This window comes from Acartia tonsa, chromosome 10 (assembly GCF_053477335.1).
Source record: "Acartia tonsa isolate MP-2025a chromosome 10, ASM5347733v1, whole genome shotgun sequence".
In the NCBI taxonomy this organism is placed as follows: Eukaryota; Metazoa; Arthropoda; class Copepoda; order Calanoida; family Acartiidae; genus Acartia; species Acartia tonsa.
In genome coordinates this window covers 48,130,168-48,154,046 of record NC_137269.1, presented here as the reverse complement: position 1 = coordinate 48,154,046, position 23,879 = coordinate 48,130,168, and the positions used below count along the sequence as shown (strand labels likewise).

Sequence of the window (23,879 nt, the reverse complement as noted above, 5' to 3'; positions counted from 1 at the left end):
TAACTAAATCCTAAAATTAAAAGTATGTCCTTATGCAGTATCCCGATTGATGATATTAAAACGATTTCATAACAAAAACACCTAGATTAAAAGAATAACGTATGTACGAATTACAATTATTAATGCTTTGATTGTGTTTACGTTGTCCAATGGTTTCCGCGAAAGATAAATACAAAGACATTCTTAAACCTCTGTCCTACCATATTCCAATCATATAAAATGTAAAGTTTTTTTTTGTCTAAATCTAAAGATCTTAATAACTCCTGAGCCGTTTGGGTTCTCTATTTTAGATACGCTTCATAGGTCCTATGGTGGTAATAGCCAATCAGATTTTCAGATTTGATTTTTGGGCTGGTTTCACGCTATTTTTTTGCTCCAACGGATCTAAAGTGTAGATGTATATTGTATATACAAATAATTACCTCCCTTTTTCAAAGCCTTTTTCGTTTGCTAACATATTGTTTTCTGCTACTTGGGTGTGTTAATATAACCGACACAATTGGTTGATTTTCAATGACCCAATTAAGAGTCGGCACAGGGACACTGCGATGGGGAGATACAGTTATAAACCCTTCCCACTCTAGTGGTTTACTTTTATCTTGCTCCTTTAGACAAAAGGCATATCCGCTTGAATATTGACAAAGAACAAACGTGAAAGCGATTGCCTACCATTATTAGGTTTTATACCAGCGAGAGAGGGGTCAATGTGCTATTTATTACACCAGTCTCCAAAGTTTTATAACAACGTTTTCTTATTCGTTGGCTTACAAACTTTAGTGACTTTAATTAAATTTTGTTGGTTGGTTTAGTGTCCAAAAATTTCAACCACTAATTGTAATCTACAAAAGGAGTAATTTTATACATCATCATTGGGGATGCATAACAATTTATCGGCCATTGTCTTATCCCTTTAGATCCCTGGGTTTATCCCCCTACATTACAAATATTCACCTGATTTTTAATTGTTCTTTTCACTATGATCCAAAAATTTTGTTTTAGGACAAAATAAATTTTTGAAGTTTATCGCATTACATAATAAAAATTGGTCCGCTCAAAGCCTTAAGGGGCTCTGTATTTGTAGGGGACGGGATGGGTTGAAATAAAGCATAAAACCATACCTTAAATGTTTAAATAAAACAGCCTAATACCATCCAAGGACCTATATAAAGCTAAAAGCTAACGATTCTATCTTTTCTATCTAAAGAAATATTGAATGTTTGCTATTGGTAAAAAAAACTTCTGTTTAATTGGATACTTTGTGTAGACTTATAGTTTCAAGGGTAATTAACGAGTATTTAGCCTTTAAAAAAATTAAATGACTGACCTAATATAAAAATTTATCAACATATAGAATTGTTTTAAGTTTTAAATTTAGTGGGTCTTTTAAAATAAATTGGCTTTTTTAATATTTGGACATAATGATTTTGTTTATTTTATTTATTTTTTAAATCTTTACTTTTTGACCCTAATTGAACCATTGTGCATTATATTTTTTAGTAAAAACCTAAGCAACGATTATAACACTAAGTATGGTTATCGGCGGGGTATGGGATGGTTTAAGTCAAAAGGGTTTAGAAGGGTGGGGGGGGGGGGGGGGTTCATTGGAAAATTAAGTTGTTATCGTAATAGACATGAGGTATTTATTTAATGCATTGAGGGGAGGAGATAGCATTACTATAAAAGGGGAAGGAATTAAAGATGTTATTTAATAATGAGTAGGAGGATCAAAGTAGGAGGGGGGGGGGGGGGTTAACCTGTAGTAATGATGTTTTACAAAAAGGCCCTGATACGCTAGGGTTAAGTCTCTATTACATGGCTTAGTAACATTATACAGTTAGATCAGATTATACGTGTTTATTGGTGTATTTTAAGATAAAATAATATGAAATTTTGTTAAAATAAGAAATTAAAGTATCCAAAATGAAGGTATGTTTTATAATTTACAGTTGAGCAGCTTTTCTAAAATTAGGACGAATCTAATGCAAAAAATGCGGCATTAGCGTAATTGGTAATGTGTCGGCTTGCTATAGGGTTTGAGTCTGTTTCACACCGAGTCATATTAGAGACGTTAAAAGCGGTACCTACAACTGCTATGACAAGCACCTAGAGGTCATGATCAAATCTAATACTAAAAGCTAAAAGGCTTTAACTTTTTAGTGAAAAATTTTATTGATATTGCGACAATTTAACTTAAACTAAAAATAGACTATATACTAATTTTTTAAATGAAAATTGTTTTATGTTTATTTTATGTAAGGTTAGGTTAATTAGTAATTAGAAATAGTTATTTCTCACATCGTATTATAAACGAAGGCACGGTCTAAAAAAACTGGTTTTAATCTTATGATTGTACATTTCTATATTCGTAGAAAGCTGGATATAATACGATGCTAGACATAGTTTTTTCGTATGGATGAGAACCGGTTCCTATCCACCGGATTCGAATTAATACGAGAAAAAGTATTAAAGAGTTAAATCATCTAATGTCATTAACCTTTTACCGCGTTAGTATAAAATTTTCTAAAACAGATTTAGCTTTATCTCCCATTTATCTAACCTTGATATAATATATATCTTGTAGTCCGCGAGCGATGCTACTTTATATTTTGGTTTTCTCTGCTGCTATCTAATATATGTAGACGATTTTTTTGTGAAGAATCTCTATACCTATGAGCATCAAGTATATAATAACTTACCTAGTCCGTCAGTCTGTCAGCCATACTACAAAATTAAACATTAGATCATATAAAAATGTGTTTGATTTTTTTTCCAATCTCAAAAAACGCGCGGCTAGATCTAACTACACAGTAAGAACACACTTCTTTGTAGAAAATATATTTCGCTTTATTCAAGCCTTCTCAATTATAATTGTTTGAGAGTTTATGAGTTTTCCAATAAATTTAATCGTAATTAAAGGCACACATCCGCTCTTTTAATTACTTTGTTCCTTTTCCATCTATGATTCTTTGCGTTTCGCTACTTATGAATGTTGTCATCCTTGTTAAATATATAAACTATTAATATACAAGTGCAAGAATGTCCATTGACAGCGCAACACATTTTGAGGAGCGGAAAAAAGTAGTAACATATATTTTGGCAATATAGTACATGTAATAAATATTGTAATTCGTTTAGTTTTATAAATATTTATAAATATTAAAAACCGCCAAGAGACTAAATAGTTTTAGGAAGCTTTTTATTGTGCCTATAACATTGGTCAATTAAAATGTATACTGGCTAGTCATTGGTAATTTAGTCTTGTTTTGGCCTATCATTGGTCATTTGTATTTTATAACGTCATTTTTTTATTGGGACTATAAAGAGCTTTGGTCATTGGTCATTTGTATTTTAAGACCTAAATTTTTTTATAGGCACTATAAAGAACTTCAGAAGTTATACCTTACTTACAAATGGTGGCATACACAGCGATTCATCAGGGGGTGTACATCCTTATGGGGGGGGGGGGGTCCACAAACATCCCAAGAGAATTCGCCCCTAGAAAAAAATGACCTCGACAAATTTTTGAATTTTAAAATAAAAAAATGGGGCAGGTGAATCGAATTTAAACCCCAACCACCTCAAGTCCCCAAAAGGCCTCTAGGGACAAAGCAGCTAGTAATACAATTATAGAAAAGTTGTACTGTTAACTTTCACAAAATTTGTATTGTTTCAGTTTTATTATTATATTTATTTTGTTATTAACCTATTTATATTTTATTTTTAGTTTGACGTTCAATTGTTGGCAGTTATTCTTCTTTTGGTAAGTTTTCTTTCGTTAGTTTTTGTAAAGACAATTGTATTAATATAAACAGATCTATAGTATAGATGTATATACATTTAACATTTCGTCTGCTTGCAAATTGTTTTCTGCTACTTGGCTGTGTTAATATTCCTGACACAATTAGTTGTAATTAGTCTAATATAAAATATCCATAAGAGCTTTTATACTTGTACTTGTAAAACACTTCCCCTTGTTAAATTAAAAATCCAAAAACCATCCCCCCTATTTAATTCCTATTTTTTAAAAAAATAATAGGGGAGGGGGGGGGGGTATTAATTCAAGAAAAGTAGTACAAATTTAAATTCTAACAAATTATCACAAAAAATTCTAGAGGTCTATTGCAAATGGAAAATAATTTATTTAACGTGTTGACCGATATAAATAATATATTTCTGGTTTAAACCAAAATATCAGAATTTTGGTTCGAGAAGGGAATGGGTAAAGGGTTGGCGTTTGGTCTAACTGACATTGGGAAATTTGTTGTCAATTTAGCTTGCTTATATATATGGACCTTATTTATTGGTCAGTTTGATTATCCAGTAGAAGGTGAGGGGATGTGGTTAAGGGGGTGCAGGGGGGTATCGTTTTTTTAGCTAGGTGCGAGCAATACTTTATCAGAGGATATAAAAATCTGGTGCAACATCCGAATAATAATGTATCGATTGAGAAGGGACAATTAGCTGTAGATAATATTTATTTCTCGCATCGTATTATAAACAGCTTTCCGCAGATATAGAATGTACAATTATAAGATTAAAACCGTTTTTTTAGCCCCGAGGTGCAGAAGACACCGGCTAAAAAAACTGGTTTTAATCTTATGATTGTACATTTTTATATTTGTAGAAAGCTGGTTATAATTCGGTGCTAGACATAGTTTTTTCGTATGGATGAGAACCGGTTCCTATCCACCGGATTCGAATGAATACGAGAAATACTGTTTTTAGAGGATTCTCCCAAAAGCTTAACTCTAAGAAGAGCCATATCGTTCCAGAAGTTACCAAGAACATTCGAACACAAAGATAAGACACAAAGAAACTTTATATTATTAGATGAAAACTGACGGGGGAAAAGCTAGAAGAACAATAAATAGTAATGATGTTTAAGATAAATTAAATCACTTAAATTTGTGCTTAACATATTGAAAGTAAATAAGGTACAAAAATAATTGAATTAAAGCAACTCTATACCTGCTTTTAAAGCCGCTATTCTACCAATTAACTTTGTACACACGGAAGTGTTACTACTTAAGCGCATAAAATTAAAACAACATTGACAATTATTCAGGGATCTAAAGGGATAAGACAATGGCCAATAAATTATTGTACTAATAATAATACACAAAATTACCCTTTTTGCAGATTACAATTAGTAGTTGCAACATTTAGTCACTCAACAAATCAACCAATCAAAATAAAATGCAAGTCTCCAAAGTTGTTGAACTAACGAATAAGAAAACGTTATTAAAAACTTTGGGGACTAGTGTAATATTCAGAAAAATGTCCAAAGTTTTTTTTGTCTGAAGCTTAAGATCTCAATCATTTTCTAAACTGATTCGGTTCTCAATTTTAGGTAAGCTTCACATAGGTCCAGTGATGGTTTAAGCTATTTCATTTCATATTTAAGTTTAGGGATAATTTTAAGCAATTTTATCACCTTTGAATACAGAGCCCCTAGATGCTAGAGGGGCGCAGCCGCTAGTTCTGAATAGAAAGTGATACAATGCCTGTTTTTTTTCAGTATGTTTGAAACAAAAAGTTAAAGATTATTATTATGAAAAAGCTTTAAAGGTTTGTCGACCCAGGGGACCTTATGTATTTGCTATTGTGTCGGTTTATTTTTGCAAATATTAAACACCAACCGTATGCGAAAGTAATTACACATCCAATATTATAATTGAAAATTACAATATAGTACATCTGATGATAGGCTAATTCAGGGTCTGATATTGTACTGTGCATATTATGTACTTAGGTTCAGCATGGGTTCTAGTATAGCTTCAAAACCGATTAATATCTGCTGGGTAAGAATTGGTTCTCAGCCATACTAAAAAATCTAGTATAGCATCGTATTAAAGACAAATTTCCAATAATATCCAAATAAAATCATCAAATTATATCCAGTTTTGTTAGACCGGACTTATCAAATATTTTCTGAAGGATTTTTCACAAAAAAAATTAACCCAGTAATAGTGTCGGACCGATTATGACGTAAAAAAAATTAGCCAATGAGAGGCAATTATTGACCAATGGTAAAATTTACAGTGGCCTCTCATTGGCTAATTCTTTTTTTACGTCATAATCAGTCCGACACTTTTACTGGGTTCAAAAAAATTTCAAACCCAATATTAACCACTCGGCCACCTTTGAAAAGCCGTATTTTATTGATTATTTGCCCTTTAAATTGTTGGTACATTTTCGAACTACTTTGTATTTGTCACCCATATATCTTATATCCATATTGTTATTGAAGTATGATAATTGTATTTGTTAAAAGCGAAGCTTTTCTATAATTAGGGTCGGTCCGTCCGTCCGTAACAGATAGCTTTTTTCGTTAATTTAGACATGTTAGAATTGTCCTATCAATTTCAAACTTTGCATGGTGATTCCTTTAGTAGTTAGGTACGATTTAGAAAAGTAGCAATTCTATAATCATTACCAGAAAGTCCGTACGTCCATTTTAAACATGTCGATTTTTTTACTTTTTTAATAACAAACTTTAATGTGCTCTAATCTTCCGATTGATCTGATTTTTGGTATATAGATTCCTTTGACAACAAAGTATACTGTTATAAGCGAAGCAACTCTATAATCAAGTCCTAAAAATGTAAGTATGTCCATAAACATTATCCTGTATCCAGCAGTTTTTCAATAAATTTACTTACAATTTTGGTTTGACTGATACATCTATATTCTGTTTATTCAGTTCTGACACTTTACAAATGTTAATGTCCGTTTCAGAGATTCATAGATGTCATCCTTGTTATTTACACAAATAGTATAAACAATACTTATAATGCATTTAAAACATGAATAATTATGTGGTATCCGCCGAGGATAAATGGCAGACACCGGAGTTCAATTAGATTACGGCAGTGTGACAGACGTGGACACCTTACTATAGAGAAGCTACGCTTCTCTAGCTTTCACTAGATAATGATCAACATCTATTTTCAGTTGTCACTTTATTGAAGGGTTAAGAGATACTGCAGATATATACAACAAACAATAATTACATGGATAGGAATAAATAATCATAACATGAAAGCATAAATAATACATATACAATGGTCAGTTTGGGCAATAATGATTCCCCCATCCCTGGAAAGGGTGGGGGAGAATTAAGAATACAGTTAACCATAATAAACATGACAGATTCAAATCATTAATTCTAAGCGTAGGGAGGGGGTCACTAGACCCCTTCCCCAGGACTCGGGGGAGGGCCATTGACCCTCCACCGAACCCCAGATCAGGGGTGCCATAGACATGGCTCACGGTTGCCGAATACCACAACTCTCCCCTCGGAAGGCTGGGAGGTGGTTTCCCTATCAGACTTCCGACAGTGGTTGAGGCCTTCGGCCCGCTCCTTAGGGCTAAAATATATACAAACGATAATGATTCAATGGAATCCTAGTGGTGAGTATCTTCTTAGGGTTGATGGGCTCCCAATGTGGGATAGAAGGCAGAGGCTGACTTGGGTTGGATACGTTGGTCAGCGCCGGCAGGTATCAGGTTTGCTGGTGGCACAGTTGTTGCTGGAACGGTCAGCAGTGGGGCCTGCGGGTTGTTATTGGCAGCGGCTGGGGCACTGGCTGCCAGGTTGATGGTCTGAGCAGCGGCCTGTCCTCCTGAGGGGCCGCGGGGTCTGCCAGAGGGCGGTCCTGGCCTACCTGGGCGGTCATGCCCGCTGTCAGTTGATTTCATAGACACCATTTCCTCGGCTGCTTCCCTGCCGATGGGAATGGCATCCCAGTCCACTGAAAAGTCCCGGGACTTGGCATGGTTGAGCCTGGCTCTAGCCAGCGCTTTCCTATATAAAGCTGGATGGTACAGGAACACTTGTGATATCGCATTCAGGGCTGCCCGGACTCCTCCTTGTGCTGCTGCCAGAGAAATGATGGTTAGGTCCCCCAGCAGTTTGAGGATCAGCAACAGCAAGCACAGTATGGCGGCGCCATCTCCCCACTCGTGGATGGCTTGTCTAAATCCTGCCCAGACATCCAGGGCTGCCTCTCCTTCCTCCGCCAGTCGGTCAATGTTGTAGGACACTATCCCATGGTCTCCTGTGGCCGAACAGCTGCCTTGCTGAACGCAGGAGCCATAGGATAGGCCGGTCAGCATGGCACTCTTGTATGCTGGGAACGCCAGCAGTTGTTGCCAGTCGTTCAACTCAGCCTGCGAATACAAACCACCTGAACTGAAGTCATCTAAGGGTTCTGTCAACAACTGCTTAGGCGTATCCAGCGGGGGTGGCCTCTTCTTGGGAGCAGGGGTTAACTCTATCCAGCCTTCCTCCGCGTGCACAGTCAGGGGGTAGGTGGAGGAACAGGGAATCTTGGTGGCGTGCTCACTGTATACCCGTGTCACAGCGTCTACAAAACCTGTGGGCTCCACTGGCACTTTGTCCCAACACTCCTTGTGTTCGCGGACAACATACTTGTGCCTTTGGCAGGTCAGCTGCAGCAGGATGTCTCCCCTCAGTACCGAGAACGTGCTCCCCTGGACACGCACCGGGTGGGCCGGATCTAGTTGCTGGAGCTTCCAGCAGTTGGCCGCTACTTCTTCTGCTGCAGTGCTTCTCATGCGCGTTTCCAGGGTAAACCCAATATAACCTGCATGGATCTGTGCTTGAAGGGGAACGTCAACATCCCTGGCCGACACTCTGGGCAGCGCAGCCGCGGCTGGGTCAGCTGCCACGAACAACGCTGGATGGTTGGTGGCATGGGCCTCGAAGTCGCAGTTCACAATTGAGGTGGGATTGGTCATGTTGATGAAAAACTGGGCCTGATGGTCAACCAGATATGCATCCCTCACCAGGCTGGGCTGGAGGCTGCGGATCAGCCTCAAGGGGCAATCTCTTCCCAGGTGGTCCCACACGTAGGTTGCTTCCCCAGTGATACAGGACAGCTCAGAATGGGGACACTCGAGGGTCAGGTGGTCAGACTGGGACTCCACTCGTCCATCCTCCACCACATAGGTCTCCTCCTTGACCAGCAGCCGCCGCTCCTGGAGCACTAATTCATTGCGGTAGAGCTGGCCCTCAAAGTGGACGTCCTCCCCCTCGCAACCCACCCCCTCGGGGCTGTTGACGAGGGCGCCCACCATGTCGATGGTGAAGAACAGGGGGTGGTTCAGCTGGAACGTCAGTGGCTGGGTCTTGCCTGGCAACGTGTATACTCGGTTCCTGGCCAGGTCTCGGCACGCTTCTGGGTCTATCTTGGTTGGCCTCATGAGGGTGGGGACCGAGGTCACCTTGAGGTGACCCCATACCCCACACCTGAATGTCCACTGGGACACGGTGAGCTGACAGCTGAACCCAGTGGTTTCCCTCACCTTGACTTGCTGCAGGACGTGTATGTCATGGCCCAGGGGCACCTCCTGGTGTAGGGGCTCCGTGTCACACATCTTTTCTTTATTGTAAGACGTGACATGGGTGGGGTTGGCACAGTCCCACCCCACCAGGACGTAGCTGGTTGTAGGCCACACGGCTGCCAGCAGGAGGCCCCACAGGACCATCCACCAATGGGAGAGGCTTCCAGGTAACCATCTTCCTCGTACACGCGGCTGGGGATCTCCGGCTCTGGTCACGGCTGCTTCTTGGGGCTGGACACGGCTGGGCTGCTCCTGGCTAGATACAAATTTCCATTGAGCGTTATCTGTATGCGGCCGAGGCACCCCGATACCCTCCCCAATGACAGACTGGCAAGCGACTGGCACTTGCCTGGGTGTCGGCTCCCCTAGCCCTAAGTGCTCCCTTCCCTGGTCCAAGGCATGCCCAGTGGCATGGGGCTGAAGTGCATGTGGCACAGGCTCGCCCTTACTCAATGCCCTCCCCTGCCCTAGGAACTCAGGTGCATGTGGCACAGGCAAGTCCTTATTTTCCCAAATTTCAATCTCCCCAACCTCAGGTGCAGGGGGCACAGGCAAGGCTGGGTGTTTACAATGTTTTGGATACAACACATTTAACAAATTCAACTTATCCTGATGGTGAGCAGCTGGGTTCCCTTGGCTGGTAGAGGGCTCTGGATGGCATGTAGCTGGACTCTCCCTGCAGGCTGGTGGCGCTGGCTGGCATGTAGCTGGGCTCTCCCTGCAGACTGGTGGCGCTGGCTGGCTGGGGGTGACGGGTGTCACCCCTTCCTCTGGGACCACTGGATCGTTCCAGGACTCAGGTCTCTCGGTGGCGGCGACGGTTGTCGCCCCAGACATCAGGTTGGAGGCTGGCTCGTTCCAGGATCCAGGTATCTCGGTGGCGGCGACGGTTGTCGCCCCAGGCACCAGGTGGGAGGCGCTGGATAGCACCCCCCCATCATCCCAGGTGGCGACGCCGGGTGGCGTCCCATACATCGATGCAGAGGTGCTGGCTAGCACCTCCTGCCTCTCTCGTTCAGCGGCTGCCAGGGCCTCCCCATACACCGTCTCAGGGACGCTGGGCAGCGCCCCTCCACTCTTGCTGGGTAGGCTCAGTCGGGCAGGTTCCATCATGTTGAGGCTGAAAGGCTGGGGCCTCAGCACCTCTGGCTCGGCTATGTTGTTGGGCTGTACCAGCTCTGGCCCCAGATGGTTAAGACTGAAGCCTAGGCCAACCCGGTTGGGTTCAGCCGCGCCGCCCAGTACGTTGATCCTAGCTGGGACAGTCCCGAACTGCGGCATCCCATCGGCTCGGTCCGCAGCTCTGGGGGCGGCTGCTTGCGGTGGTGGTGCTGGGGGCGCGCTCCCTTCCATATGGGCCACTCTGCTGGGCTTCCCTGGAGGGGCACCCTTGTCGGCGGTGCGCCTGCGGCTGGCTACCTGGGCCCAGTCAGCTCTACAATCGGCCGCCGTGTGACCGTCATAGTGGCAACGCTCACACTTGGCAGAACGGTCACGGCGTGGCTGGGTGCGCCTCTCCTCTAGGCTAACTTCCACAGGCGTTGGACAGTCTCGAGCTCGGTGGCCTCTCCCCTGGCAGCGGTAGCAGCGGCCTGGAACCTTGTCATCTGGAGCGACCTTCCCCATCTGGTGGAGACCCGGAGCCAAGGAGCCAATCTCCATTGGCTCCGACTCGTCATATTGGGGCAACTGGATGCAGGCAGATCCAGTCAGCCCGTCGGTCGAGTCCACTAAGCACACACCTTCCTTCAGCTGCTTAGTAACCATGGTCACGGTGAACATGGCCTTGCGAGTGTACTCAGGTACACTCGCAATTTCATGGTTCATCATGAGGCGTTTTACATTGGCGTTACGAATTCCACGATTTAATTCGTCCACCAACAACTCAAGATCCTCATGGTTGTAGGCGTCCCTATACAAGGCGCACTTAGTTGATATGTACGCTTGTATAGGTTCTGTCGAGTGTTGCTTGTAATCCCTAAACGCTTGTTTAAGCGTTTGGGATTCAAAAGCAGGGCGAAATAGCAATTCACACTCGGTCTTGACCTGTTCGTAGGTCAAGGCTTGGCCTGCCTCGCCAAACAGATGGGACGCCATTTCCGCCGCTTGCCCTACCAATGACAGTAGTAGGGCGTTGCGGCGGTTGAGGGAATCATGAGGTGGCACGCGGTAAGCCGCCCATGACATCTCCAGTCGGCGGATATGTGCCGACCAGGATTGCTTGGGCGGCCCTCTAAACTCCGGCAGATTGCTCAGCATCAGCTTGCGGTACTCGGCTGGGGCCGGCTGAGGGTCATCCTGGAGCCATCCTGGGGCTTGGTCACCTCCTGGGACTTGATGCTGGTCCATTGGGTCAACGGTGAAACGGCGGGCACAAAGTTATACAGTACTACAATGAATGGGTTGTCACTTGAGGCTTCCTAGCCTAACAGCCAACACTGTTTGTATCACTAGGTTGGGAGTTTTAGTTGCAAAGATATAACTTAGCTGTACTTATCAATAGTTAGGTGTTGAGGTAGATAGATGTTGAGGGTCTGAACTGCTGTCAGGAACTGATTGGGTTTTCCCTTATCACACTAGAGCTAGGAGGAAAGAAACTTGCAATTCTTTATTTGCTAAAAATACCCCTGTTAAATGCTATGGAGTAGCTCCGCTCTGGTGTGAGAGTGTGTGTGTGTGTGTGCGTGGAATCTCCTGTCCTTGTAACGCGCGTTCGCGCCGTCAAATCCGCGCACACGGGGAAAACGCGCTCTCACCCCTCAGCTCGCTCTCTCATTGGTCCGCTTCGTCCGTTGGATTTATGATGTTTTCCGCACTCTGTTGCGCTACCCGTGAATGGCGCTCTGTATATCCGATCGCTAGCTCCACACTACAGACGGACTTAGTCTAGTGTGGGTAGGAAGGGGGAAGCGCGTGAGGGGACGGGGGTAACTCCGTCCGTTCCCCCTGTGAGGGAGGGGGGTAACTGTGTGCTGGTGTAATAGGGCCTTTTCTTCTTAATCTCAGGCTTATCTGTTATATCACCCTGATTGTATTTGCCTTCAATGGAGAAGGGGCCCCTCCCCTTCCCTTGGAATAAAGGGTGTATTGTTGTTGTGCTGTGGGCTTGAGATTGTTTTGATTATATTACATCTAGCTTCTATGTTTGTCCTTATCACAATTGCATAACAGATTTGTTGACCAACTCTGTTCTATTTTTAGCTGTTATCACAATACACAGTAATCCAAGCCTGTTCTATTCTTAGATTTATCACAACACAACAATTTGTTTGCCAAGCTTTGCTCATAAATCTATTGTTTGGCCATCACACTAGGGTGGTAATCCCTGCAAATGTGATATAATATCTGTTTTCTAGATGGGTGGCTGCGTTGTAGCTTCTCAGGATACTCGGGGTTGACGTAGTTTTTCTCTGTTCTGGTGCACTACACCCGTATGTTAGCTCGCAGCTTGCAGCTATGTGGCATGTTTCAGCCTATCGGCGGCAGGGAATGTCCCGTCCTGCTGGCGCCGCTGATCCAAATCCGGCTGATGGCGGCAGGGAATGTCCCGTCCTGCTAGCGCCACTGGTTCGGATCCTGCTATTTCTTGCAGTAAAGTTGGCCTATTTTCAGCCGTCTACACGTATTTGGCTTGTTTCAGCCGGTCCGCAGGCCTGTTTCAGCCCTTTTGGCGCTCAATTCTCCGTTAGATATCAGCGCTGCTCGCGGTTATTCGTCAGATTTCGCTGTTTCGCTTCCACAACTGCCGGATGCAGAGTTAAACTTTGCTGTCCAGGGTGGGTAATTCAGGTTGCTTGCGTCAGTTTTGCCAGATTCACTGCTGGGAGTACCTTAGCCTCAGATGCGCGTCTGCTCTACACTTGTGGTTCGCCGTAATCTCACAGCTGACACCAAAGTTGTGGTATCCGCCGAGGATAAATGGCAGACACCGGAGTTCAATTAGATTACGGCAGTGTGACAGACATGGACACCTTACTATAGAGAAGCTACGCTTCTCTAGCTTTCACTAGATAATGATCAACATCTATTTTCAGTTGTCACTTTATTGAAGGGTTAAGAGATACTGCAGATATATACAACAAACAATAATTACATGGATAGGAATAAATAATCATAACATGAAAGCATAAATAATACATATACAATGGTCAGTTTGGGCAATAATGATTCCCCCATCCCTGGAAAGGGTGGGGGAGAATTAAGAATACAGTTAACCATAATAAACATGACAGATTCAAATCATTAATTCTAAGCGTAGGGAGGGGGTCACTAGACCCCTTCCCCAGGACTCGGGGGAGGGCCATTGACCCTCCACCGAACCCCAGATCAGGGGTGCCATAGACATGGCTCACGGTTGCCGAATACCACAATTACATATTTGTGTGCTTATATATATACCTTCGTAGTACTTATCGAGCACCCCCCAAATTTTTTTTTAAATAAATGAAAATTGGGAAGTTTTTAGCGAAGTTGCTTCTCAATACATGGCAATCTAGTGGATTTATTATTACACTAGTGGCTACGCCCCCTAGAAGCCTCTAGGTGCACCTAAGGTAGCAGGGGGAAAAGTCGACCTCATCCCATTTTAAATTTGAGATTAAAAGAGTAAAAAAAAATATTTTTTGGGGTGATAGGGGTGAAGACACCCTCACCAAAAATAGTTTAAACCCTTCCCAGGACATATAAGAAGCTTCACTGTAAAGGAGAATAATATCGGTTCAGCGGTTAGCGAGATCCTTCGGGTCAGACAAAAAACGCTTACTACTTTATATAATAGGATGGTTCTTACCAGATTATCATGTACTTAAATAAAGTGAAACTTGTAGCTGGTTAAAACAGCGATCGCCCCAATCCAACCCATTTACCCCATCCCCTCCCCTCCTAGTGGATAAACGATCTGACCAATAAGTGACGTCCAGGTTAGAAACCTAAATTGACGACAATTTTTCTCCTGTCATAATATCCACGAATATTATATGTATATATGCATTGCTATCGGACGAATCTCAATTTGGTCTTTGAAAATTATTCAAAAGCGTCGGAAATGTTAACACAGTTAAGTCGCTACAAAGCAGAGCAGAAAGCAATTTGCTAACAGACGAAAAAAGTCCCCAACAGAGGGATCTAGGTAGTTTTTTGATTATACATCGATTCTACATTTATAGATTTATTAATTTTGCCTTGTTTATTTTAGTTGGTGAATAACTGTACGTGCCAGCTGTCTTCTTTCCTGTCTTATTTCAGGTACAAAATAGAAAACTGTTTAAAGCGAAGCTTTTCTACAATTAGGTTCGATCCGTACGTCACGGACATTTAGCTCTTTTCGTTAATTTAAACAGGTTAGAGTTGTCCTATTGATTCCAAACTTTGCATGGTGATTCCTGTAGTAGTTAGGTACGATTTAAAAAGCGTAGCAACTCTATAATCGTTACTAGAATGTCCGTACGTCTGTACTTGTCATCTGTCCTCTTTCCTGGTATTTCAGGTAAAAAAACATAAAACTTTTTATGGAAAAAATTGGCAACTTCCATCCAATCGAAAGTTGGACATTAATAACCCCCCCCCCCCCTTCCCCCCAAAAATGGTGAATTTCCTTGGATTAAAGCCAGGGTGGGAGGGAGGGGACGTTGGGTTGTTTATTTCACTAGGCCAAAAAGTTTTATAAAAATGTTTTCTTATTCGTTGGCTTTTTACAACTTTTATGGAATTTTGATTGTTGGTTCATTAAACTGAGTGTCTAAACGTTTCCACCGCTAACTGTAATCTACAGAAGGCGTAGTTTTGTGTATCACCACTGAGATTGTACGTCATTCAACAGCCATTGTCTTGTCCCTTTAGATTCTTGGATTAAAGCCTTTGTTGTTTTATTTAATTTGATTGGTAGATAATATGGGTCCACTAACACAAAAATTGATTCTACCCCTAAAAGTTTTGCAACACATGTAAAGTGTCAACTTTTTCTTGACCTATATTTAACAAGAAAATTGGTTAAAACTTTCTTGGTAGCAAAACCACTCTACAATTACATACAACTATATGTAGTTTTAAATTTTAGCTGATCCAGGTAAGTTTAGAATAATGACTGAGAAATTGTTGTACATCACCAATGATGATTTACAAAATACCCCTTCTATAAATTAGAATTACTGGTTTAGACATTTAGACACTCAACTTAATAAACCAACCAATCAAAATTAAACTAAAGTCCCCAGTTATTTAGCCCGTGCCTTCGGCATCTCGGGGCCCTAATAAAATGGTTTTAATATTATAATTGTGCATTTTATATCCACGGAAAGCTGTTTATAGTACGATGCGAGAAATAATTATTATTTTTATTGTTTTAGTTCTTCACCTGACACAAGCTCCCCGACTCAAACAAATGGATATTCAGGAATTTTTCATTAAAACATAAAAAATATTTATTCAGTGACAGATTACGCCCTGCTCTATGAAGCAGTACATGCAATAATACACCAGGCTACTACTTAGCATCTTGTGTACTCTGAATTCATAAGATATATCAAAACTAATAATATCAAAATATATAAAGGCAAAAATCTATTGAACAGTTTAAATGCATTTGTCGCTTTTTTTTATTTATTGGCTTAATAACTTAGAAAGCTTAATTTAATTCTGATTGGTTGAGTTGAGTGTCAATCACTAATTGTAATTTATAGAAAGGGTGATTTGTGTATCATCATTGGGGATATACATCAATTTATCGGCCATTATCTTATCTCTGTAGATCCCTGCAAATATACATAATGACAAAATATGAAATTGTAGGAGATGTAAACTACTATGACAGATTAGATAAGGTAAACCAAAAATTTTTTTTAAACACAAAGACAATTATTTTCATATTTAACGCAGCAATAATTTTTTAAACCTTATAATAAAGTAACAGGATGTTGGTTTTTCTGTCTGTACCATAGAATCTCGCTAACCGCTGAACTGATATATTTCTCCTTTACATGGTAGCTTATAATGGGTCCTGGGAAGGTTTATAGCTATTTGGAGAGAGGGTATCACCAACCTCCCAAGAGAAATTGCCTCTAAAAAGAAAATTACCCCCTGAATAAAAATGGTTTTTTTTATAAAAATTTAAAACAAATCTCCTCTAGAAGATTTTTTTACTAATTCTCTTTACAAATCTAAAATTTAAAATTTGGTAATCAAATTCAACTCTCCCCTCCTCAAGTGCGCCAAGAAGCTAGTGTGGTTTTTGTAAATATGAAAAAATGCTTGTTTTAAAATACTTTAAATTAAATGATGATATGATATGATATGATTTATTAGCAGTAAATTACATATTAATTTTACAAATAATTTAATACATTTTAAATTACATCAATTTTTATAGATATATGTATTTATTTACATTGACATAATTAGGGTAACTGTACTACAGGGCCTTTAAAGTCAATCTTGACTGTCCTTCGGCCCAATTTTCATTTAATGTTTTTTTATATATTTAGGTACAAGTTTCACAAATAATATAAATTAATACTAGCTATTTACAGGGTATGGCATTAAAGTAGCTAACTGGTTGCGATATTTAAATTATATTTAGGTTTTTCCACAGGGATAACACTTTCTCTCCCTGCATTGAAATGTTTTGTACTTTGATATACACTTATTTTTTACATAATTTTTAACAGCTTTGGATGAATTTAATGATCTTAGCTCACCTGCCCAACTATTCCAAATTTTCGGGATTTTTACTGAAGGGAAAGTTTCATAGATTTTATAATTTGGCTTCTCTACTCTAAGACATTTTGATCTAGTATTTTGCAATGGTGTTAGAAAATTAAGCATACATTTAGAAAGTTTGATACTTTAGACAATTGAATTTAAAATAAAAGTGACTATCCAAACAATTTGATAAACAATACCGAGATAATATAATAAAGTTTAAATCAGGAAGGAAGGGGACATTGGTCTGTTTATTACACTAGTCCCCAAAGTTTTATAATAAGGTTTTCTTATTTGTTGACTTATCAACTTTAAGAAATTAATTTTGATTGGTTGGTTCATTACGTTAAGTGTTCAAACATTCATATACTAATTGTATTCTACAAAGGGGTAATTTGGTGTAATATCATTGGTGAATAACCTGAGCTGGATCTTTAAATCATTTTAGTGGTGCGCCAGATCGGGGTGAGCCGAATCTCAGCCAATCACAGCGCGGCATTTCATAAAATTCTCATTGGTGGAAAGTTGGCTCACCCTGATCTAGCTCATCACTAAAATGATTTAAAGATCCAGCTCTGAATTTATCAGCTCTTATCCCTTTAATTTCTGAGATTAAGTTGTTTTACATTAAGATGAATTTAAACTTATTATTTTGGCTGAAATGATGAACATAATATTATCTTGATCATGAAAAGTTTTGAAATTATTTTGTCAGTTTAATGGATCTTACAACTTTAAAATGTTTGAGCTTTCCAGTAAAGTGTCTATTGAGCACTAGAAATTCACCTCCCCCCTCCTTTTTAAAAATTTATTTCTGGGGGCTATAACCCAAACCCAGTGGGACTATCCAGTATCCAATATAACCGAACCTAATTTTGTTTTGTAAAATAAGCCAGAAGGGGCTTAACTGCTCGACAAGACACTTTTAGGAATACTGCCACAAACAAATTTATTTCAAATACACTATATATATTATATACTAAAGTATATGTAGTATATACAGTATTTGTTTGTTTTCGGTCAGTCGGTTAAACAAATAAATTAATTTCAAACAAAAATCCTCTAAAAATGTTAAAAATGGTAATCCTTATCTCCCCCCCCCCCCCCCCCTCTTGTCACAATTGTAAGTATTATTAACCCAAGAGTGAAAATGTTACGTCCCTTTAACTTGGTGAGCAATTACACAAGGAGGGATGGGACACTGGCCTGTTTATCACCCTAGTCCCCAAAATTTTATAACCTTTTCGTTAGTTACAACTTTTGGGACTATTATTGAATTTTAATTTGTTGGTTTAACAAGTTGAGTGTCCAAACATCTTAACCACTAATTCTAATAATTTCAGATGTACTTCAATTTATCGGCCATTGTCTCATCCCTTTAGATCCCTGACTATTAACTGACCGGCAAGCCCACCCAAAAAAAAAATATTCCTCTCCGTAGATTTTTATTTTCTGAAAATTATTATACTTTTATGCTTCAATTTTTATAAGTTTAATTTTTTTTCTAAATAAATAATAAATCATTCTAAAAAATCAAATATATAAGATAAATAAAGAATGTATGTATAGAATAATAAAAGATGTATAAAGGATATTAAAAATGTATACATAATTTGACAGCAAATCCTAACTTTTTTCATCAATTGATAGAACAATGTTTTATTCAGCATTAATAAATAAATAAATACAGAAATATTATTACTAGCAAATCTTTTCTATAATTAGGATAGGTCCGTCCATTCGTAATGGTTAGACATCGTTAATTTAGACATGTTATAATTGTCCTATAGATCTCAAACTTTGCATGGAGATTTTTGGGTACACCGACAAACGTCCTACCGCGACAAACGTCCTACTACGACAAACGTCCTACGCGACAAACGTCCTAAGCGACAAACGTCCTACTGCGACATCTCTTAAGTAAAACGTCCTAAAAATTTAAAGGTCGAATTTTGTAATGCAAGGATGTATCGGGTTCGAAACCATACCATTTGATAGCCAACACAGACTTTGGGAAAACTGTCGGACAGATTTTTAAAATTTAGCCTATGGTTAAAGTTATTCAAAAAATAAATTTCAGTTAAAGATTATTTTCCTGTGTTAATTATCGCCATTTTGAATTTTATATTGATAAGTATTCTTACAATTAGAAGATTTTGTCCTTAAATTTGGAAGATTTTTTTTATTTCATAATTTTTGAAAATTTTTAGGACGTTTTACTTAAGAGATGTCGCAGTAGGACGTTTGTCGCGGTAGGACGTTTGTCGTTTAGGAGGTTTGTCGTTTAGGACGTTTGTCGCATTAGGACGTTTGTCGTATTAGGACGTTTGTCGGTGTACCAGATTTTTGTGGTAGTTATGTACGATTTAGAAAGCGTAGAAACTCTGTAATCGTTACTCCAAGTCCCAACGTCCATTTTAATCATGAAGAATCTTTATAATCAGGTCCTACAAATGTAAGTATGTATAATTTTTTTTTCAATACCCGCGGAAAGCTGTATATAATACGATGCTATAAATAACTCTTACATAACTAGGAAATAATAAACAATCGTATCAATCAATTTATTTATTCCCAAAGCTTAAAGTTATATAAGAAGTTTTTTTTGTATATTTAATTTATTTTTACTAGATATATATTTTTTCAGATAAGATTTTTTATCTTTAAGATCAGTATGTCTGGTTATTTAAGCTCACTTCTTATTTTTAATATTTAGGAGGGCAAACAGTTTGGTTATTCATCAAGTTATTCACCTTCATCATATAGGTAACAAAATTTATATATTTCCCATATAATAAGTAAGGAATCATTATATAATTACGATGTTGCACCAGATTTTCATGTACTCCAATAAAGTGATACCCCTATCTAGCTAGAAAACAGATCTATAGTATATATGTATATACAGAAAACTACCCCCCCCCCCCCTTTTCAATAACATTTTTCGTCTGCGAGCAAATTGTTTTCTGCTACTTGGCTGTGTTCCCAATTGATAGTCGGCACAAGGACATTGTTATAGGGAAATACAGCTATTTAACCTTTTCTCTCTCTAGTGTTTTACACTAATGGCTAGAATAACGTTTCTCCCAATCCATCCTCTTTAGTCCATCCCCTCTGTCCTACTGGTTAAACCAACTTACCAATAAATGAGTTACATATAAGCAACCTAAACAGAGGACAAATCTTCTCTTTCAAATCCATATATATCCTATATTCATTGTCAAATGTCAAGGAGGGTGGGGGGTAGCCATTTTGACAACAAGTAAATTTTTTTTTGTAAATTTTTGACAATTTTAAAACTAGGCATCTTTTCAAACTAGTAAACTTACACTTTTATGCTTAGTCCACAATAAAAAAAAAAATTAATGTCAGGTATTTAACAATTGAAAAGACTTTGTAGAGATAATCAAGTTAATTGAAAAGATAATGTAAGTAGTATTCTTTTAATTCCTGCGGTGCTCTAACCCTTCATGGCTACCCTGTACCCAAAATATAACATATGAAAAACTATCCCCCCACCCTTTTTTTAAAATTTATTTCAAATAAGGATATTAGTTTGTGCTCCAATATGCACTTTTAGGGAAACCACCAAAATATGTTTTAAAATAAAAAAGCTTTACATTTAATTGTGTAAACCCGTACTTTTAGTCCATTACCAGTGATTTATTTTGTTTTCAGTTCTGCAAATGGTTTCTCAAGTGGCAAGGTAAGATTTCTTTTTACTTCAAAACAACAGGATTGACAATTGTTTCCAATCGATAGTCTTAAATAGATTAGATTAGATTAGATTTATTATTCTTGGGTGTACATACATAGAAAAAAAATAATAAATGAATCAAATGAATATTACATACATTTATATATACAGTCAAATTTTATTGATATGGTTAATTTATAAAAAAAAAATTCTTCCCAAATGGCAGTTTCCGAAAAAACTAGGAAGTATGCAGTAATGTGTATTCACACATTGTTTTCATACAGGCCATACAGCCTTCAGGACGGGATACACTAAGAGATCTTATTTTAGTGTGTCTATGAACCCAACCTTGCTTAATGTTGTGCTTGGTTATATGTCCTTCAGACAACCAACCTTTTGATTGCAAGACCTTTATCTGAAAAGTCATGTGCATGTGCATGAGCTGCGCTTGTTTGGGGCCAAGTCATTGATCTCCTTATCCCTCCGGTTTTTTCTATCTTATTTTCTGTGTGTGAAATATATAGGGCTATAACTGAGTGACTTTTTAACAGAGAGTTGGAATATTTTACTATCTTCATCCTAGCAGGCACAGGATGCTAGCAAACCTGGCAGGGTCATGCAGGTAAAGAGCAAACATATTTTTTTACTTAAACAAAGCCTTTAAGTATATTTGAGAAATACGAATTCTGTTGTTTATATAATTCCATCTAATTTGTTTCTTGATACTGTGTATTTGTAAAGTGTTCCCATGTTTGTAAAAGCGAAGCTTTTTTATAATAAGGGTCGGTTCGTTCTTCCGACCGTACGTCCGTCCGTCCAAAACGGTTAGCCCTTTTCGTTAATTTAAGCAGGTAAGGATTGTCCTATCTATTTCAAACTTTGCAAGATGATTCCTAAAACAGGTAGGTACGTATTAGAAAGCGTTACCAGAAAGTCCGTACGTCCATTTAATACAACATTTTGACAAAAAGATTTTGAAATGAAGATTATTAGGACAAAAAGGTAAAGTATTATAAGCGAGGCATCTCTATAATCAAATCATAAAAATGAAAGTATGTTCTTTTACTGTATTCTATATTTACACAATTTTGCAACAAATTTATATACAAATTCGTTTAGTCTTAATTAATGTTCTGACACTCTACAAGATTTATTGTTTGTTTGTCCTTCCGTCTAGTTTTAGAGCGTTGCTTTTATGGAAGTTGTCATCATTGTTTTTAATTGTCTAACTTCCAAGTAAATACAAGTTAACAGACTTTAACAAAGTATTCTAGTTAGTATCAGGGATAAAAAGGGATAAGACAATGGCTAATAAATTGATGTACATCCCCAATGATGATACACAAAATTACCGTTTCTGCAGATAAAATCAGTGATCAAAACGTTTAAGCACTTGAACTGCATAAACCAACCAATCAAAATTCACGCCTCCAAAGTTGTCAAGCTAACGGATACGAATACGTTATTATGGAACTTTGGGGACTAGTGTAATAAACAGCTATTGTCCCCTCTCTCTGGGCTAGTAGCGTAGCTACTCTACAACCACAGTATGTCCGTACCCACGTCAGGATAAATTAGTAGAAAAAGAGCAATATTCTCTTGGTAAAAAACATCGAAACATTTTTTTCTCTGTGCGAAATTTAGATGCGAAGCTACTCTTAAACCTACTTTGTACATTGTACGATAAATTTATATATTTACCCGATGATGATACACATAATTACCCCTTCAGTAGATTATATTTAAGGATTGAAAGATTTCGACACCACTTGTTTTCAACCAACCAATGAAAATTCAATGAAATTACCCAAAGAATAAGATAACGTTGTTATAAAACTTTGGGTACCGATGTAATTTGATGTCCCCAAAGTGTATTTCAAATGTCATAAAGGAGCTTGTACATCTGTTCCCAAACTCCGTACGGGCAAACTGTCAAAGTGAATTATAAACGAACTGTTTAGGTATACAGCAGTGGCTCCACATCATCCTTCCCAACGTCTTCCAGCTACCTTAGTTCAGGTAGGAACCAGGGTTAAGACAATGGCCGATAAATTTTTGTACATCCTCAATGATGAGACATAAGTTTTCTCCTTCTGTAGATTACATTTAGTGGTTGAAACGTTTGAAAGCACACAAAATGAACCAACTAATCAAAGTTCAATTAAAGTCCCCAAAGTTTTTAGGCCAACGATTAAGAAAAGTTTATAGAATACTTTGGGGACTAGTGTAATAAACAGCTGTAATTGAGTGAGAAATTAATATTAGACAAATTAGTAGCGCTTTAAAGCTAACATTCTAAGAACAAATTGTTACAAAATAGATATCAAACAATGAAGACCAGCCCTTGAAAAACTTTTCATAACTTATAAAATTTGATGTAAAGTTTTTTTTCTGATACTTAGAATTTGTTTTTTGGCTTGTTCAACTTCTACTAATGGATATAGGATATACGTGGATAAATTGACAAGGGTAATTTGTCGTTAATTTTTGTCGCTAATTCGTACCTTGTTAATTGGTCAGTTTATTCATCCAGTATGAGGGTAGATGATGGAGTAAAACAGGTGGATTATTTTAGCCATCTGCGAGCATCACTTTATAAGAAAGGGGCGTCGTAGCTCAGTGGTAACGCACTGAGTTACGGTGATGAGAGTTCGAGTTCTAGTGTGGTAATACGACACCCATACGGACAGGCCCATTACAGAGTTGCTTCGCTGTGACTTATGATAACAAACCCCCAGCACTAATCCTATTATATCACTATCCATCTCATGACCGCTGTTAACCCCGCACCCGGCGGTCAAACTAGCCTGCCTAAATGTGGGGAGGGGACTTGAACATGCAACTATCACGAGTCCACCATGCGCTTATATAATCGGGAGGCACTGCCTCCCCTTTTACCACCGCTGCCCCCACAGCCTGTCTACCGTCGGGCGCTAAGCCCTAGCGCCCCACACCCCCTTCAAACCTAACCCTTGTTATATTTTTGTTGTATATATATAGTAAACATAACTTGTAAATATTATTCAGTTTAAATATATAATTCTGTATGATTGAATCCTGCTTGTTTGTTTGGTAGAATACTTAAAGGCTAGGGCCCGTTGAATCCGAACTCGTTACC

At 38.8% G+C, this 23,879-nt stretch overlaps 3 protein-coding genes across 3 annotated transcripts in view; all 3 read left to right on the top strand.

Annotated features, from left to right (window-relative positions):
- The window catches only part of LOC145330225 (ankyrin repeat domain-containing protein 13C), a 526,153-nt gene that overhangs the window by 386,861 nt on the left and 115,413 nt on the right, over positions 1–23,879 (top strand). The window lies entirely within an intron of this gene.
- Positions 1–23,879, top strand: part of MED1 (Mediator complex subunit 1) — a 509,044-nt gene that overhangs the window by 386,862 nt on the left and 98,303 nt on the right. The window lies entirely within an intron of this gene.
- Positions 16,134–23,879, top strand: part of LOC145330846 (uncharacterized) — a 31,882-nt gene continuing 24,136 nt past the window's right edge. The window contains exons 1-4 of the mRNA XM_080175509.1: positions 16,134–16,187; positions 19,781–19,830; positions 20,743–20,770; positions 22,723–22,780. Of these exons, the coding sequence (XP_080031635.1) occupies positions 16,134–16,187; positions 19,781–19,830; positions 20,743–20,770; positions 22,723–22,780 (190 nt within the window). The remainder of the gene's footprint in view (positions 16,188–19,780; positions 19,831–20,742; positions 20,771–22,722; positions 22,781–23,879) is intronic.